The 16749-nt window shown below is 33.3% G+C and overlaps 3 protein-coding genes across 3 annotated transcripts; all 3 read left to right on the top strand.

Annotated features, from left to right (window-relative positions):
- Positions 1-3712: 3712 nt before the first annotated feature.
- On the top strand, positions 3713-6099 carry LOC124451892. Its single transcript, XM_047002498.1, has 2 exons — positions 3713-5391; positions 5931-6099. Exons 1-2 carry the CDS (start codon positions 3762-3764, stop codon positions 5942-5944), a joined length of 1644 nt encoding a protein of 547 aa, XP_046858454.1. The 5' UTR covers positions 3713-3761; the 3' UTR covers positions 5945-6099.
- Positions 6100-6452: 353 nt separating this feature from the next.
- Positions 6453-14777, top strand: LOC124451896. The gene is made up of 7 exons (XM_047002501.1): positions 6453-6594; positions 6780-7089; positions 7652-7711; positions 9376-9510; positions 10939-11190; positions 13341-13385; positions 14545-14777. Exons 1-7 carry the CDS (start codon positions 6481-6483, stop codon positions 14646-14648), a joined length of 1020 nt encoding a protein of 339 aa, XP_046858457.1. The 5' UTR covers positions 6453-6480; the 3' UTR covers positions 14649-14777.
- A 20-nt stretch (positions 14778-14797) lies between these two features.
- LOC124451997 (serine/threonine-protein kinase/endoribonuclease IRE2-like) lies at positions 14798-15961 on the top strand. The gene is made up of 2 exons (XM_047002592.1): positions 14798-15247; positions 15335-15961. The coding sequence occupies exons 1-2, from the start codon at positions 14798-14800 to the stop codon at positions 15959-15961; spliced, it is 1077 nt and encodes a 358-aa protein (XP_046858548.1).
- Positions 15962-16749: the final 788 nt, after the last annotated feature.

The raw sequence follows: 16749 nt of genomic DNA, 5'->3' as shown, positions 1-16749 counted from the left end.
TAAAATATATCCAAAATCTGGAGAGTGCACAAAAATAAATGATAGAAAACATCTACAAAGTCGGACACATGAATATATTATATAATTTATATATATCCAGGTATCTTTGCAAACAAAGGCCTGTAAATAAAAACTACACGGTAGAATTTTTTTAAACTTGGCCATATTGTAGATATTTTTATTGCCTGAAATATATCCAAAATCTGGAGAGTGCACAAAAAAATAAGTTATAGAAAATCATTGGCAAATTCGGATGACAAGATTACGCGTAATATAATGTTATATAATTTGAGTCATCCAACTTTGACGATGTTTTTCTATCATTTATATTTTTGTGCACTTTCTAAATTTTGGATATATTTTAGACAATATAAAATTCTATAACATACTTGAGTTTGAAAAAAATTCTAAAGTCTAGTTTCTTATATATAGGCCTTTGTTTGCAAAGTTACCTAGTATAGGAAGTTAATTATACATCATTATATTACGCGTATTCGTGTCATCCGACTTTGTAGATGATTTTCTACAACCTAATTTTTTGTGCACTCTCCAGATTTTGGATATATTTTAGAGAATAAACATATCAACAGTATGGCCAAGTTTAAAAAAATTCTACCGTGTAGTTTTTTATTTACAGGCCTTTGTTTGCAAAGATACCTGGATATAGGAAGTTAATTATATAATATTATATTACGCGTATTCTTGTCATCCGACTTTGCCGATGATTTTCTACAACTTATTTTTTGTGCACTCTCCAGATTTTGGAAATATTTCAGGCAATAAAAATATCTACAATATGGCCAAGTTTAAAAAAATTCTACCAAGTAGTTTTTTATTTATAGGCCTTTGTTTGCAAAGTTACCTGGATATAGGAAGTTAATTATATAATATTATATTACGCGTATTCGTGTCATCCGACTTTGTCGATGAGTTTCTACAACTTATTTTTTGTGCCACCTCCAGATTTTGGATATATTTTAGACAGTAAGAATATCTACAATATGGCCAAATTTAAAAAAATTCTACCGTGTAGTTTTTTATTTACAGGCCTTTGTTTGCAAAGATACCTGGATATAGGAAGTTAATTATATAATATTATATTACGCGTATTCTTGTCATCCGACTTTGCCGATGATTTTCTACAACTTATTTTTTGTGCACTCTCCAGATTTTGGAAATATTTCAGGCAATAAAAATATCTACAATATGGCCAAGTTTAAAAAAATTCTACCGAGTAGTTTTTTATTTATAGGCCTTTGTTTGCAAAGTTACCTGGATATAGGAAGTTAATTATATAATATTATATTACGCGTATTCGTGTCATCCGACTTTGTAGATGATTTTCTACAACTTATTTTTTTGTGCACTCTCCAGATTTTGGATATATTTTAGGCAATATAATTATCTATATTCTGGCAAAGTTTAAAAAAATTCTACCGTGTAGTTTTTAAGTTATACGGTAATTAAGAGAAATGGAAAGTACACTGTAATATAAATCTTAGTGTTTTCTTCAATTTCTTGACTTTTATACATTTTTTGTGATGGTTAAGGACAGTAAAATAATAATAAACAGTTAAGAATTGTTTTTTACTGTTTTATTTGATGGAAAACGTGTTTTAAAGACGATTTTTCGATTTATCATTTTGAATGATAAATTTTAGTTGAATGTGATGTTGAATGTTGTGATGAATGTTGTGTTGATTGTTGTGCCCAATGTGGTGCCAATTTCACGGTAGTAGACAAACCCAGAGCCCTCTATTAGTAAGAGTTGGGACATCTATTGTTTTCCGTTTAGCTAACGTTGATTGGGCAATATTGATCACCTGATCAATTTCCGCCATTTTGGTTCCTAGTTTTCAAATTTGAGCTAGTGTTTATATAGCAATTGCTGCTAGTAATACAGTATTTTGAGATAATATTGCGTTTTTTTATGGATAAGTTTGTAATAACTGATTGTTGACGGCTAATAAATGTCATTACACATCGCAAGAATCGAGGATTACGAAAAAAATGAAAGAAATGCCTTTACGTCGAACTTGCGAAATTTGGATTGAGTACGGTGATTGTTGTGCTGAACTGCTTTTGATGTAAGGTTCAATTAACTGACTCAAGTAGAGAAACGTTTTTGGGCCAAATAACATTGCAAAGTTCGTGCTGATGCAGTTTCAATAGTTTTCTTACTCCAAAGCTTGTTTTTTAATCGAAGATGATTTCTCATTATGTTCTGAAATTGGTCAATCTACAAACCTCTCAATTCTCAGCCACTTCCACACTAAAACAAAGAACTACACCAAATCACAGAAACTCTTATGATTTTCCATGTTGTATTTTGTATTTTTACTTCATAATTTAAAAATGAAGTAATTATAATTAGGATATTCACTGAAACAGCTGAGTACAATATACTTTTTTGGTAATGAATTGTACAAATGTACCCTACTTCTATAGCTCAAAGTAGAACATTACTTCTCTTCTAGACTTGTCGATGATATTTTAATTGTAGGTTTTGGTTTATAAGATCACAGAGGCATATCTCCATAATTTCAGCTATTTGGGCTTTTTAATGTATATTACAACTGTTGCTACCTTTCTCATATATATTAAAATATTGCTGGCTTTCTGATGTATATTAATGTGCTGCTAGCTTTTTGATATATATATTTCACTGGCAATACAAGGCATAGAATTTGAACAAACGGGGTTGAGCCCCCTCCAACACACCCCTGTTTGATCAATAAACACATACAGAAGTTTTGTCATTCCTCAACCAATAAATTTAACTCTTTGCTAAATTAAAGATTGGATCAGACTCATATGCTGTATAAAAGACTACAAACAGTAGCATTTATAGCAAACAGACTGTTCTTCAACAACAGAAATGTTTCATGTTATAGAAATAATATATTCATTTTAAAGAAATGCTTCACCAAAATTTTCAGCAGAATCCTTAACAAACTTTATTAGAAATAAACTTTAATAATTTATAAAGTGTTAAAGGCGAAATAACTTCATATAAAGGAATAAAACGTTTAAGGCCAAATGCATCTTGGTCAAATCATTGCGTAATCATTCAATAAGTAAAAAGTAAAAAAGTCTGTCATTTTCTGCTGAGCAAGAAAATTTTGTGATCTTTCAGAATAAAAAATGTCATACTTGGATTAAATTGGGGGGCATAAACCACTCACTGCCATTAAATTGTTATAAATCTTGAACACAAATCTTTCCTGACCAAAACTGCATGATTACTATGATTCGAAGTTTCGAACAAAGTCTTGTCCAACTATTTGATAACACTGGATAACATTGAGCCAGGATAACATTGTCGCTTGCCACAAAGCTTAAAGATCTTGAAAACTTGTTACAGAGTCGGAACATAAGCCGAGAAAACACGTTCACGTACGAAAAATACTTCTTACAATGGGTCACGATCAATTTGAAGCACGAACTAGTAAACCGCACACGAAGCTCAAACCAATGAAATTAAATCAGGTCTGCCGCAAATAGTTAAAAAAACGCAAAGAGCATGCTATTATTCCTAATATATTTGATACTACCATGGAATAAGCTTAAATTGCCTTCTTCTTTTGCATATAAACCCAATTTCCAATAGTATTATTATAGTTTCACTTTGCAAGTAGGAACCAAAATGGCGGCTCCGCGCTCGCCCCAGACCGTTTGTCCCAACTCTTGCTAATAGAGGGCTCTGGACAAACCTATCTACAGGATATTGTAAGATCAGATCACATTAACTTTTAAAAAATATGTCTTCGTTTATCTCTACCATATTAAAATCGAGTGTTGGTGTAATATGTAACAAAATACGAGATAAAACAGCAGAAAATCTTAAAGACGGTGATGTTACGGATGCGAAGCTTCGAGAAATTGTTGTGAGAGAATTGAATGATATTAAAACTAAACTAGACGGACTGTCACGAAAAGATCTTCTCAGCAGTTATGATTTCTTCAAACAAGGAATTCACCTTTTACTTGATTGTATCGAGAACTCTGCACAACTAAAAGAGGGAGAACAGGAAAGATTGAGAAATTTAACTCAAGGACGTCAAATTGACGCGTCGTTGATTTCAAGCAACCAAAGCAGTGAAAGATCTAAAGACTTCGATGAAGAGCACAAACTTGATGAAGCTTTTAAGACATTGAGTATTGAATGCCCCTTTAAATTAAAAACCGCTGTCATAAGATTTCGAGACGCTAGCAAAGAAGCAACCCGTGCATTCAATAACGAAAGTTTGTCAATTGAAGATAGAATCTTTGCTGCCGAAATTCGAGTTGTTTCAACAATTTTGGAATGCATGGAATGTCCAGAAACGGTCATTACATTGTGTTTGCCCATTTTAAATGAACTTCATTCATTACCCGCTATTCTTCAGATATTTAATGTTTACATCAATGGTGGGGTGAAGTCATTGTTCAATAAAAAAGATCGTGTAGAAAATATACGATCAGTGATGTTTATTAACCGCTTATTGTATCAGTTTAATATGAAGTTTGGGAAAACCTATCATATGGCTTTAGTTTGGCCCACCATTCAACTAAAAAACAAACAATTTAATCCAATATTGAATTGGCGTCAAATCTCGGAGAGAAAATCTTGGGAAAGTGAGGTCCAAGGTCCAAATGAATTGGAATTGGAAACGGATATCGATATACCACATCTTCATTGCAACAGTAGCAATGACTTCATTTATTGTGATCTAGAGAGAAATTTGATCAAGATTATGAGAAAAGATGCTGATGATGAAATCGTCTATGAATTTCCTGAATCTGACGTCATAGAGGCCAGCTTTATAGATAAAAATGATGACATGTACATCATTGTCCATCGAAAAACGTCCTCTAACTTTCATGTAGTGGTGTTGGATCCTCATTTTCTTGTTAAAAGTAAAATATCCTTGGATCTTACTAACAAAGGCTCTGAGAAGTTTCGTTTATTCGTGTCAGCAGAAAACATTGTGGTTTTTGATAAACGCAACAAATGTGTGTTTGTTTATGACTTTCAAGGAAAATTGATAAAGCAGTTTACAGTTGAGCAAAAAACTTTTCCTACGCAACGGATAGTCATTACGAATAAGAACGAAATCATTTCAGGTGGGTATGCTTTTCTGTACATTTATTCAATGGAGGGTTGTTTGAAGTCGAAAGTGAATTTGAATTTATGGGTGGAAGATTATATCTATCACTTTGGTCTGAAGAAATTTCTCATAATTGAACATTGTGGTTATTATCATTACCGTTTTCACAGTTGTGATCATTCAGGAAAACTTGAAACATTGACTGATCTTAAAGGCATTCATATTTATGAGTTCTTATCCTCAAGTTCAGTTCCTGTTGTCGTTTGTGAATCTCATAGGTCCTCACCTTACCTTATGTGGTGTTAAAACCACTTGAAACTACTAAACCATTTTTTAAGTTTGTAATCAATCGTCTTTTAGTGTGATCTCCCTCCTTCCTCCCGTTTTTGTAGAGCAGTGTTTGTAAAAACACTCTATTTATATCACATTTTTTATTTTATAACAATTGTCTTACTTTGTGTAAGATTTCATATTGAAATGTTAATTTCTCATAATATTTGCTAATAAATCCTCAATATCTTTATGTAAAAAAGAAAAAATTCAAAAAAGTAGCTACAATAAAAGATGAGCGATTATAGACTACATCGTGGAAAATTAAGTTATCGCTAAGTTAAGCAATAATTTTTATGTTTAATTGAATTATACATTGTAATTTACAAAATGCTGTACGCACTTAGTTAAATGTGTGATAAAAAGATTTATGCTGCATTTTTAACAATGAATATTTAATACGTTAATGACAGGGCAACTAACTACTGAAGGTCCGTTCACACGATCCGATTTGTAGGATCCGACTTTTTCGGATCCTAAAAAACGGATCGTCTTAACATATATAAAAAGTGAGCTTCAGATAGTCGGATCCGTCTATCTAAAACATCAATGGAAATAGAAATTGCTCTATTTTCATCCGACAAGATCAAAGGAAGCCGACAAGTGAAATTACATTGATTTGAAAAAGACTTGGAAAGAAGAACAAAAATACGAAAAATATATCGATAAATGTACTGGATAGCACAAATGGCTGCTCACACGACTTTAAATATCTAAACGAATATAAATATCAACAAAATTATCGGACCGTCTGAACAAACAATCAAAAGATGGATCCGATAAATTGGAACATGTGAACGGGCCTTAAGGGCTCGAACTGGTCGGGATCCCATGTCCTTGGGAAGGGGAAACTGCCTACAAATGTTGAAGAAAAACATACACACGGTATTTTTTTCATAAAAAAGGAAGTTTAAACTCTAGATGACAAAATTAGGAAGACCTTTAAATATTTTACAAATTAAACAAGTCATTCCTGGTAAGTTCTACATCATCTTGGGCCAAGTCCCCTTGTCACGGTCTGAGTAGCTCAGGTTTTGAGTATCTTCGTACATAAATCCCTATGGCTTTGTACCTCCACGACCAATATGGCTGCCATGTTTTTGTTATCTCCACACAACGTTCACAAATTATTTCAATACAAGTGAAATCAATATATATGTGTGTGACAGTAAAGGTAAACTTATCAAGTCTTTTTCACCAAAGTTTAAAGGTAAACCAGTTGATAATGAAGTGAAAAGTTTTGTCCATTTCGTCCTGTGAAAATATAGCAATTTGACAAATGTATCTTGCCGATTTTACCAACTCATCATTTTTAAGTTGGATAAAACTTTTGTTAAAAAGATAAAATTTCATCCACAGGTTAAAGGAATCAATGCATACACTCGAGTCATTTACACTCCCTTTGACAACACTATCAAAGGTTTTTATTTTAAAGAGGACAAATCACAGCTTGTTATTGAAACTTTTTCCATTGAAACCAAAAAAATTAAAGTAAAATGGTCTGTAATGCTTATGAATACAGGATATTGTTCAGAATTATTTGATGATTTGTTTCTTCTTGTTCATCATGCAAATGGAAAGGTGGCTTTGCTTTCAAGTGAAAGTATAATTTACATAATCAAAGGGAGCAGTGAGCATGATGCCATGGAAGTGAACTTGGAATGGAAAGGTATTTATAAATTAATGACAGATTTAGTCTCAAGCGTGAAAAAAGGTTTGTGTGAAGGATATTTAAGGGATGAAACCAAAACATTTTTTGTTATCTCTAAAAGATCACTCATTTGAAATAACTGAGTGCTATACAACTGCCTACGACTCATAAATTTTGAACAGATATTCACCTTAACCCTAACCCTAACCCTAACCCTAACCCTAACCCCAGCTCAAACCAGGGGGGCAGATTCAGCTATAGGCAAAATAAATTACTTCAACTTATTGATTGGGTAATATATATTCTTTAGAAATTCATAACCAATTACTTTTATATCAAGGTATTTTAAATTTAAAATTAGTGGTTATAAATAATTTTTACCTAACCCTGGATCTGGTACTAGCTCAAATATTATTGTATTTGTCTACATGACAATTTTATATCATTTCCTTTTGGGATTATGTCCCCCTAGTTTATAGACATGAAGTAAAACTGATGGTACTGGATGGTTATGCTTTACTTAAATGAATGTGTTTCCACTTTATTTCTTTGTGTTTGATTGGTAAAATATTTTTTTTAGAAACCAAATCTTTGCATGCAGACATTTCAACCACAGCAGTTATGAATTCAGAGCCATCTGGTAAGTCATCACAATACATGGCAAAAATCAAGCATTTCAAAATGTACTCTTAAGCTTTGTTCATAGTACTGGCCTGGAAATGATCTATAAGTGAGAGCAGTTTACATGGCAACCTACCTAGGCCAAAATATTCCTAAATGTCTGGCCTAAAATTATGTTGCAAAGCTATTTTGTTGCTTGTAACTATGTCCATTAAAAATTTAAAAAAGTTATTTCATCAATGTAGCCAGTTTGGCATAAATAACATTTTTGAATGTTAAAAAATTAAATTCATCAAGTTCAGCTTCAATCCTATATTCATTCCACAGAGAATTCAAGAACCAAATTTTAACATCTGCCAAAATTTCAAAATGCTTTTAAGTACGTTAAATTTCTAACAGTTCTTGATGTTATAAAAGTCACTATTTAGCAATATCAAGTCAACTGTTTACATTTATATCTAAAAGAACTAATATTGGCTAGCTGCCATTGTTGGCTCTATTATAAGCAGCTGTCATGGAAACTAGTAAATGCATTTACACTAATGCAGTAACATACCCTAACCTGACTAAAACTGTGTGCAATACTGGGCTTGAAAAGTCAGTCCAAGGTCAGGACCGCATTGAGGTGTTTTGGGCGCCTGGGCACAAACTTATTGAGTCTGGATCGTCCATATCATTGTTTTACCAGAGCAGATTTTATTTTTGGTCCATATTTTCTTGGCAGTTTCCAGTTGTATTTTTCTATAAATGATTATGTTTATCTCAGCAGCATTTGTTTTCATATTGTATGGTTGTTTTTTAAATTCAATCTCATTTTGAAATAAATATTTTTGGTTTAAAAAAATCCGAGTGGTCCCATTGGTTAATGTGGCACTGTACTATGTCAGTCTTGATTTGTTCAATGCTTACACCAGCTACTTGGTCCCAGGTCAGTTATAAACCTGTAAGTAGTATAAACATGGCTTTGGAGAGCCTGGTGACCAACATATCATGTTCTCCCACAAAAGTTGCTAGATCTGTTTCGTTTCTCTTCTGTTTGATGTTATTTTTCAATTCCACAAGATGGTTGTATTAAATAATTGCTCTATACTGCTTTAGATGTGCCACTTTTTTTATTAACGACAAATCTTCTGTTGTATTTTCTGTACTGTCATGAATGTTACCAGAGAAATGAAGTTTTAATTTTTTCTAGTACTCGTTTGCTTTGACTTGAATCAAATTTCTTTAATATAATAATTAAATGTTTGGATGAATGATTTAATGCATGGAAAGCAAAACTTTGTTTATCATTGAGTCACGAGAAATTTCATTTGATTTCACTTTGTTTAACCATAAGCAGTGACGTGATGTTAAGATTTAGAGTAAGTATCTATTGTGTGGACGGTTATTACCAACAATCATGAAAGTTTTGGAAAGAATAGTGACTTTATTGTTTGTATTTACAACATAGATTGCTATAGATTTGGATATAGATTGCTATAGATTTGGAGTTAGATTGCTATAGATTTGGACATAGATTGCTATAGATTTGGACATAGATTGCTATAGATTTGGACATAGATTGCTATAGATTTGGACATAGATTGCTATAGATTTGGACATAGATTGCTATAGATTTGGTCATAGATTGCAATAAATAGAAACTTGAACATTTTTTTGTCTTTTAAATTATGTATAATGAAGAGGTAACAGAGATAAGACAAGAAGAACCTCGAAATAATGAACAGGAAAACGTGCAGGGAGAGCAACGTAAAGACCTACAGCAAGAGCTCTTGGAGGAGCAACAAGAAGATGAATCACCTGAATATACTCCTTTCGGTAAGTGTATTGATTTGACTTTTTTTCTTAAATCATCGAAGGTTTTTTATAATTGATCACGAAAACAGCAGTTATTCTTGTTTTTTTCTGGTTTTGTTGTTTTGTTCTATGCCCCCAATTTACTAACATGGTTTTTCAAGCACGTTTGCATTGATTTTGTCCATCTCAACTCTCTAGAACTCTCCTCCTCAGTCATTTATTACACACTCGCGCGCGTGCGGGCTGTGATTTTGAAGAGATTATTGAAACGTATTAATTAAGACCCCAAGTACATCATTACATAAACACGTAATTACATGAGAGCGGGGGTAGCTTGCTTAACGTGCTGGGCCAGTCCCCATGTATACTGGGGGAACTCTGTAAATGAGGTAAATCGCTTCAAAGAATTGAATTTTAAGTTAACTCCCTCCATCAGTCTCCCCCACTGAGCTGAATGTTTCCAAATTATTTGTTCACACACTACGCGTTTTATTAAAGAAATGTAGCAAAGACGACGAATGAGAATGTCTGTTTAAGCCGAACGAACCTGCCAGAATCCCCTGAAAGAAACCTAAACCCTCTAAAACCTTGGTACGTAGAAATCCCCAGAAACCATCCAATTTTGTAGACATATTAACAGAATTGAAGTTCGTGGGCATATCGCAGCGACATTGCTACCTGGGAGCTAGTTTGCCTTATGTAATCAGGTTAATTTTAAGATAGTCAACAAACCTTTCTGCGCAAGGGGTAGTAATGGTCACCACTATGTTTAGTGAATTTTGAAATCGTGAAGCATGTCGAAATGTTATATTTACAATGAAAGGGATATCAGCGACATTGAAAATAATCTCATATATCAGTGGCATTATACAGGGTGACCCGAAAAGATGCGTACCCATGAAAATTTCAATTATGGCTTTAATTAAAGAGCTATTTATTTCAAATTACAACCACACATCATGCAGTTTATGGAAGACTATTCCCAAGAGTTTCGGCTATTTCTGTCAATTTTTAGTCAATTTATGGCTTTCCCAAGATGTGTCCCAAATGTCCACCATTTCGTTGCAAGCACACCTGTACTCGTCTGGCAAAGGTTTGAATCACTTTTATACACTCCTCTTTCGGGATGGCTCTTATTTTTGAAGAACTTAAAACTGCCATCACAGCAAAAATAAGAGCCATCCCGAAAGAGGAGTGTATAAACGTGATTCAAAACTTTGCCAGACGACAGGTTTGCTGCAACACACATCATGGGAAAGCCATAAATTGACTAAAAATTGACAGAAATAGCCGAAACTCTTGTGAATAGTCTTCCATAAACTGAATGATGTGTGGCTGTAATTTGAAATACATAGCTTTTTAATTAAAGCCATAATTGAAATTTTCATGGGTACGCATCTTTTTGGGTCACCCTGTACATGGTTAACTATTACCTTGTTGTACATCTAAGACATCACGATGCTACAGTAGTGAGTGATGTTCCCAAAGATAGTGATCTCTGGGAAATTGCTGAAATAATATATCCTCAATGGCTGGAGCTTGGTAGAATTCTGGGCATACCTGAAGAAAATATTCACAAGATATGCTCTTTAATTGATAAATTGCCATTGGAAATGCTTTTGAAGTACAAGAAAACAAAAGGAAAAAATGCCACCGCGAATATGTTAGTTGAAGATTTAAATGCCTTTGGCCGTCGAAAAGGTAGCATTGCTGTTGTTGTCTTATTGTATATACGTAAAGAAATTTGGAGAATGTTTTAATGACTTTTTTCTTTCGCTCAAAGAAAACTTTCCGTGCCAAATTTTCATAAAAAATAATTGATCAATTTATGAAGTTTGGAGCACTTATTTTCATTTTGTGAAGAGTATCTTAATAAACATAGCAAATATACATCTTGTATATCGGTTGCGCATCCTCGTTTATTTAACTGTGATAGTTTCTATTTTAAAGTATACGTCAGAATATGTATCACTTCGCTTACGGATTCTGCTCAACACCAACATTAGCATTTTGAAATAGGTATAATCAATTTTTGAACGGTGAGCTAGGAAAAGCTGTCAAATTTCTTCGCTTGCAGTGAGTTTCACCAATAATGAAACGAAGATCGTTCCGAAAATAAACAAATTTATAACATAAAAAATCGACAACTGCACAAAAGTACTAATACGTATCCAATGTTTGACTGATAAGCGTTTTCATTTTATAACAAGTTGTTTTATGTTTATGTATACGATGCTCTTCTCCAAATATGATAAAACATTTTGGAACCATGCTTTGGCGGCTTACCCATGAAACGTTTGTTTGTCAATCAGCTCACTTTATATTCATCTCAATGTCAACGATAGGAAATTCTCCATTCATCGAAACCATACACTTACAGGCCAATATTTGCACAATAAAATCTGAGAACCAACGCCACTACACAGAACTGTTTGGATTTGCTTTCTAATACAGTCATCACATTGATAAATTATATAGCTAAACAGTTTGCCATCAAAAATTAACTGCGAATAGAAATACATCATGCATACTTGTTTCTTGGAATACATTTCGCAAATTGTTATTACTCACTTGGTTTATTATGTATATACATTGGTTTATCAAAAACGCGCAAGCATGAATGCATAATGTAAAACAGAATCATTCTGTATAATACCACAATACCTATATTTTTGATTATTAATGGCTAATTTTAAATGAAGATATGATCTTCGCACTTAGCTGGACAATTTAAGCAATTGTCTCATGAACCTAATAAATTCAGGTGACTCAACGGGATTCGAACCCATGACCTCTGCGGTGCCGGTGCAGTGCCCTGTCCAACTGAGCTATGAAGTCACACAGTGGTGAGCAGGTCAATTTTGTTGGGCTCATGTTTTCTCGTGAAAGGAATGTCATATGAAAGAATGTTTTATGCAGTGCGGTGTTTGAAATTAAATTTAGAAATGATCTTCGCACTTTGCTGGACAATTTAAGCAATTGTCTCATGAACCTGAAAAATTCAGGTGACTCAACGGGATTCGAACCCATTCTTCAGCAAAGTGCGAAGATCATATCTTCATTTAATTTCAAACACCGCACTGTATATAACATTCTTTCATATGACATTCTTTTCACGAGAAAACATGAGCCCAACAAAATTGACCTGCTCACCACTGTGTGACTTCATAGCTCAGTTTGTCAGAGCACTGCACCAGCACTGCAGAGGTCATGGGTTCGAATCCCGTTAAGTCACCTGAATTTTTCAGGTTCATGAGACAATTGCTTAAAGTGTCCAGCAAAGTGCGAAGATCATATCTTCATTTAATTTCAAACACCGCACTGCATAAAACATTCTTTCAAATGGCTAATATTGTTGATCAATTCTTTGTACAGCTTTTACGCTCACTTAAAATGTATAAAAAACATATTTTACAAGTCGTACAACTAGAACACGCATACATTGACAGTCCTGTGTACAATACTATTTCCTTCGATGATGACAGACGTCACATTACTTATAAGACCTAATTACACCTTCAGCGAGTTTTTCTTTTTGGACGGAGAAAAGTTATTTACTGGAAATTGTTGATATTACAAAAAGGTGGCGCGATATTCAGATTATAACAGTAATTGTTCAATAAATTCAAAGAAGTCGTCATAAATTGGTTAAATTAAAGGATTCTTAAAACTTTAACATTTGTATCTGTTTATTTTATTGTTAAATATTAAATATTGTGATTTGAACTTTAAACTAAGCATTCGTGACATGATGTCAGATGTTTGATAAATGATTGATAATTTTAATTAACGTTCTTCATTCTAGAAGTGTTTTTTTTACTATGAATTTAATCTTTCCTGTCTTATTTTAGACGAATATGAAAGAACTGATCAGGGATGCTCACGCCAGCTGGAAGGTAATATGTAGGGATATTAATTATCAAAGTTTTTTTTATTTAGTTTTAATTTGAAACAAAATTATCTACTATGTATAATAATTTATGGCTAATTTCTAATTTGCGATAATATATGGTTTGATTAATGTATTATGAATTAATTGTGGGCCACCTCTTTCCTTGTCAAAGTTAATGTATATTGAGACTTCGTTTTTGAGAAACACTGCTATGTCAGTGGATTCATTAGGTGAATTGTGAGATCCACGTAAATTAAATGCTCATGTAGACAGTTTTAAGAAGCAATAAAAGTTACAGGATTCAGTGGTAGATTTATCTATTGTAGACAAAGATAAGATCACTATTGTGTGAACATTTCATGTTTTTGTCTTTGTGCATGTTGTGCCGCGCATATCATTCTTGATTTCATTACTCATAAATGACATCATGTCACTTAAATGGTTAAAAACAACGTTTTACCAGATGGAATAATATGGCTGCATTCTACTTTTATATCCATTAGTTTAATAGAAATCAATGACGACAACGTCGAAAAATGATAAAACTAGGTACGCACTGCGCACATGTGACTTCCTTCGCTCACGTGCTTACATTTTGCCAAAATGGGTTTGACAATACAATGTTGTATAAAAATTATTCCTCAACAGATCAGTTTAAAAAAAGCAATAATCGTTTGATTGTTTACTGTTTATTTTAAAATAGCAAGTGAAGTTTCATCTTGACGCAAAATATCTTCAAACAAATGACAGAAATTGTTTTACTAGAAAGAATATACAAAATGGGAATTAGCTATTTAGATGATTAAGAGGGTGAAAAAATGAACTGAAATTAGTGAAGAGAAATCAACTTGTCTTTGATGTTGAGGGATGGCTTTCGTTTAAAACTGAAGAGACTTTCGATATCCGATCAAACTCGAAGGAATTTCCGATTTGTCTCTTGAGTAACATTTCACTGCCCGAAATTAAGGTTAGAGTTTTTGAAAAAAAATGAATACATTATTATTTAATGTATTGAATAATATACCAAAAAGCCCAGCCTATACTATTATGTTATTTGCACGTATTCGAATCTTGTGTGCAATAAATTACTTTCAGCTCACTTCCACATGTTTGATTATTTTCATCCCTTATCCCTAAATGTAATACTTTTAAATAATTTTTAGAATTGCAGTTGGAAGAATGGAAGTATTTTGATCAATCAAAAAAGCACAAAGACATGTTCTTGAAATTAATTAAGTATGGACGCGACCCAGATAAAAAGGTATGAACGGCGTACGTGTAATTTTCTTGGACGAGTTTTGCATTGGCAAAGGAAATAATGAAACCCGTGTTTATCTTGGACTGAAAAAGGATGGTTATGGAAAAGCAGTGAAACGAGTACGTCGAGATAACTGTACTAAAGAAGCAGTGAACGAAATGAAAATTTTAAATGAAATCAAAGCTAAGAGATCGAGATATGTTGTGAATTATTACCACTTTGAAGAAGATACCAGAGCTGAATATGTCTATTTGATACTTGACCTATGTGAAGAATCGCTGGAGAGTTTTGTAAATTCTTCTACTTTGGAGGATCTTCAAAAATCTCTTCCCGATGTTCTCAAGCAAATTTTAGAAGGATTAGCTGATCTTCATAGCAAACCAAATCCTATTCTTCATCGTGATTTAAAACCATCTAATGTTCTTCGAGATGCACAAGGACATTATCTGATAGCTGACTTTGGTATTCGTCGAATATTGAAAAACGGCCTTACGACACATGTAAGCGACGCTACTAAGGGAACTATGTATTGGATGGCTCCTGAATCTTACGTTGTTGATGAAGAGTCAGTAGATAAAGCACGATACAAAGAAGAGTCAGATGTAATGGTGGGTGTGAAAATACAACCATTTGCAAATTACCTCCAAATTTTTTAGAAATTTTTGTTGAAACTGTTATGTTTTTATATATTTTAGAATGCAGGAATGGTGGCTTATTATGTTGCAACAAAAGGGGAACATCCTTTTGGACGTCGAGAAGTTAGACTGAAAAACTTGCTAGATGGAAACCCTGTTGGATTGATGGAAATCGATGATGTTGTACTTGAAGTTCTTCTTTCATGGATGCTACAACATTTACCAGAAGACAGGCCACCTGCCAAAAAGGCGTTAAAACACCCGTATCTACTATCACTTGAAAAGAAATTTAGCTTGCTATGTGCTATGGGAAACCAACCGGAAATGAAACAATCACAAGGTCAAAGTTCTCCAAATTCAGATGTTGTTGCGCAATTGTATGATCCCATGGAATGGATTACTCGTATGGATGATGAAATCTTGAAAGATTTCAAAACATTTAAAAAGAATGGCAAAGAGATAACTCTGACTTACGAGCCTACATGGGCAAAGTGTTTAAGATTCATAAGAAACGTGAATGAGCATTGGAACGATAAACCTCGTAAACATCTGCGTTATGTCAACGAAGGCAAATATATCGACTATTTCTTGCAGCGTTTTCCTGAACTGCTTGTTCTGGTGCACAAAATCATAAGGTTGACTGACTTGAACACAAGACCCGATCTTCAGAAACATTTTACAGCTTAGTCATACCAACATTTTTTTTATGTTAAACGAAGGTAACCAAATCAGGATTCCATGACACTATACAATGTCCCAATTTAGTTGTTATTTTCACTAAAACGTTTTTTTCGTTTGATAATATTCAATATGCATGTTTTAAGTACTCTATAAATGCTTTCCAAGATAAGAGCATTTTTTTATGTGATTTTTGATTCTAATATGTTGTCAGAGGCTCCGGCAAGGGGGACGACTGCCAATAATATATTTCACATACTGAGGTTTCTGTAAACCTAAATTGAAAGTTTCAGTTGACTATAACATTGCGTTCTACATTGCGTGTGACATTTTGGAGGTGTTACTCTCCTTCTCCCCCCACCCCACCCCCCAAAAAAATCCTGCCAACACCACTGTATGTTGCGTCTATGGAGAGCCAAAAAGTTGAAACGTTTTTGCCTAAATTAATATCTTTTTATACAAGTGTTTTCGTCTCTATCTCAAACCTCTTTAATCTCATATATTTGCATGTATTGATTACCGTGATGTTCATTTTATGTGATATTTTGTAAACAAATAAACGACAATATTTTTCAATTTTGTAATTTTCATGACAGACATGTTTCGACTTCACTACAAGCCATCTTAGTCGCAGATTTAAGGTGGTCATATACAAAAAATTGAATTTTTTTCATTTTTAAAGATAGTTATAAGAAACTATCAGTATTTGAAAGACTTTAATGAAGAGAATTCACTAATGGAAAAAAAATTTTAGAAAATCACTAATTACACTAATTATCCAACATGGCGGCCACTAA

The sequence above is a fragment of the Xenia sp. Carnegie-2017 genome, unplaced genomic scaffold, assembly GCF_021976095.1.
Source record: "Xenia sp. Carnegie-2017 unplaced genomic scaffold, XeniaSp_v1 HiC_scaffold_24, whole genome shotgun sequence".
Taxonomy (NCBI): domain Eukaryota; kingdom Metazoa; phylum Cnidaria; class Anthozoa; order Malacalcyonacea; family Xeniidae; genus Xenia; species Xenia sp. Carnegie-2017.
Note: the sequence above shows the minus strand (reverse complement) of the source record. Positions and strands in the feature narration are given on the sequence as shown.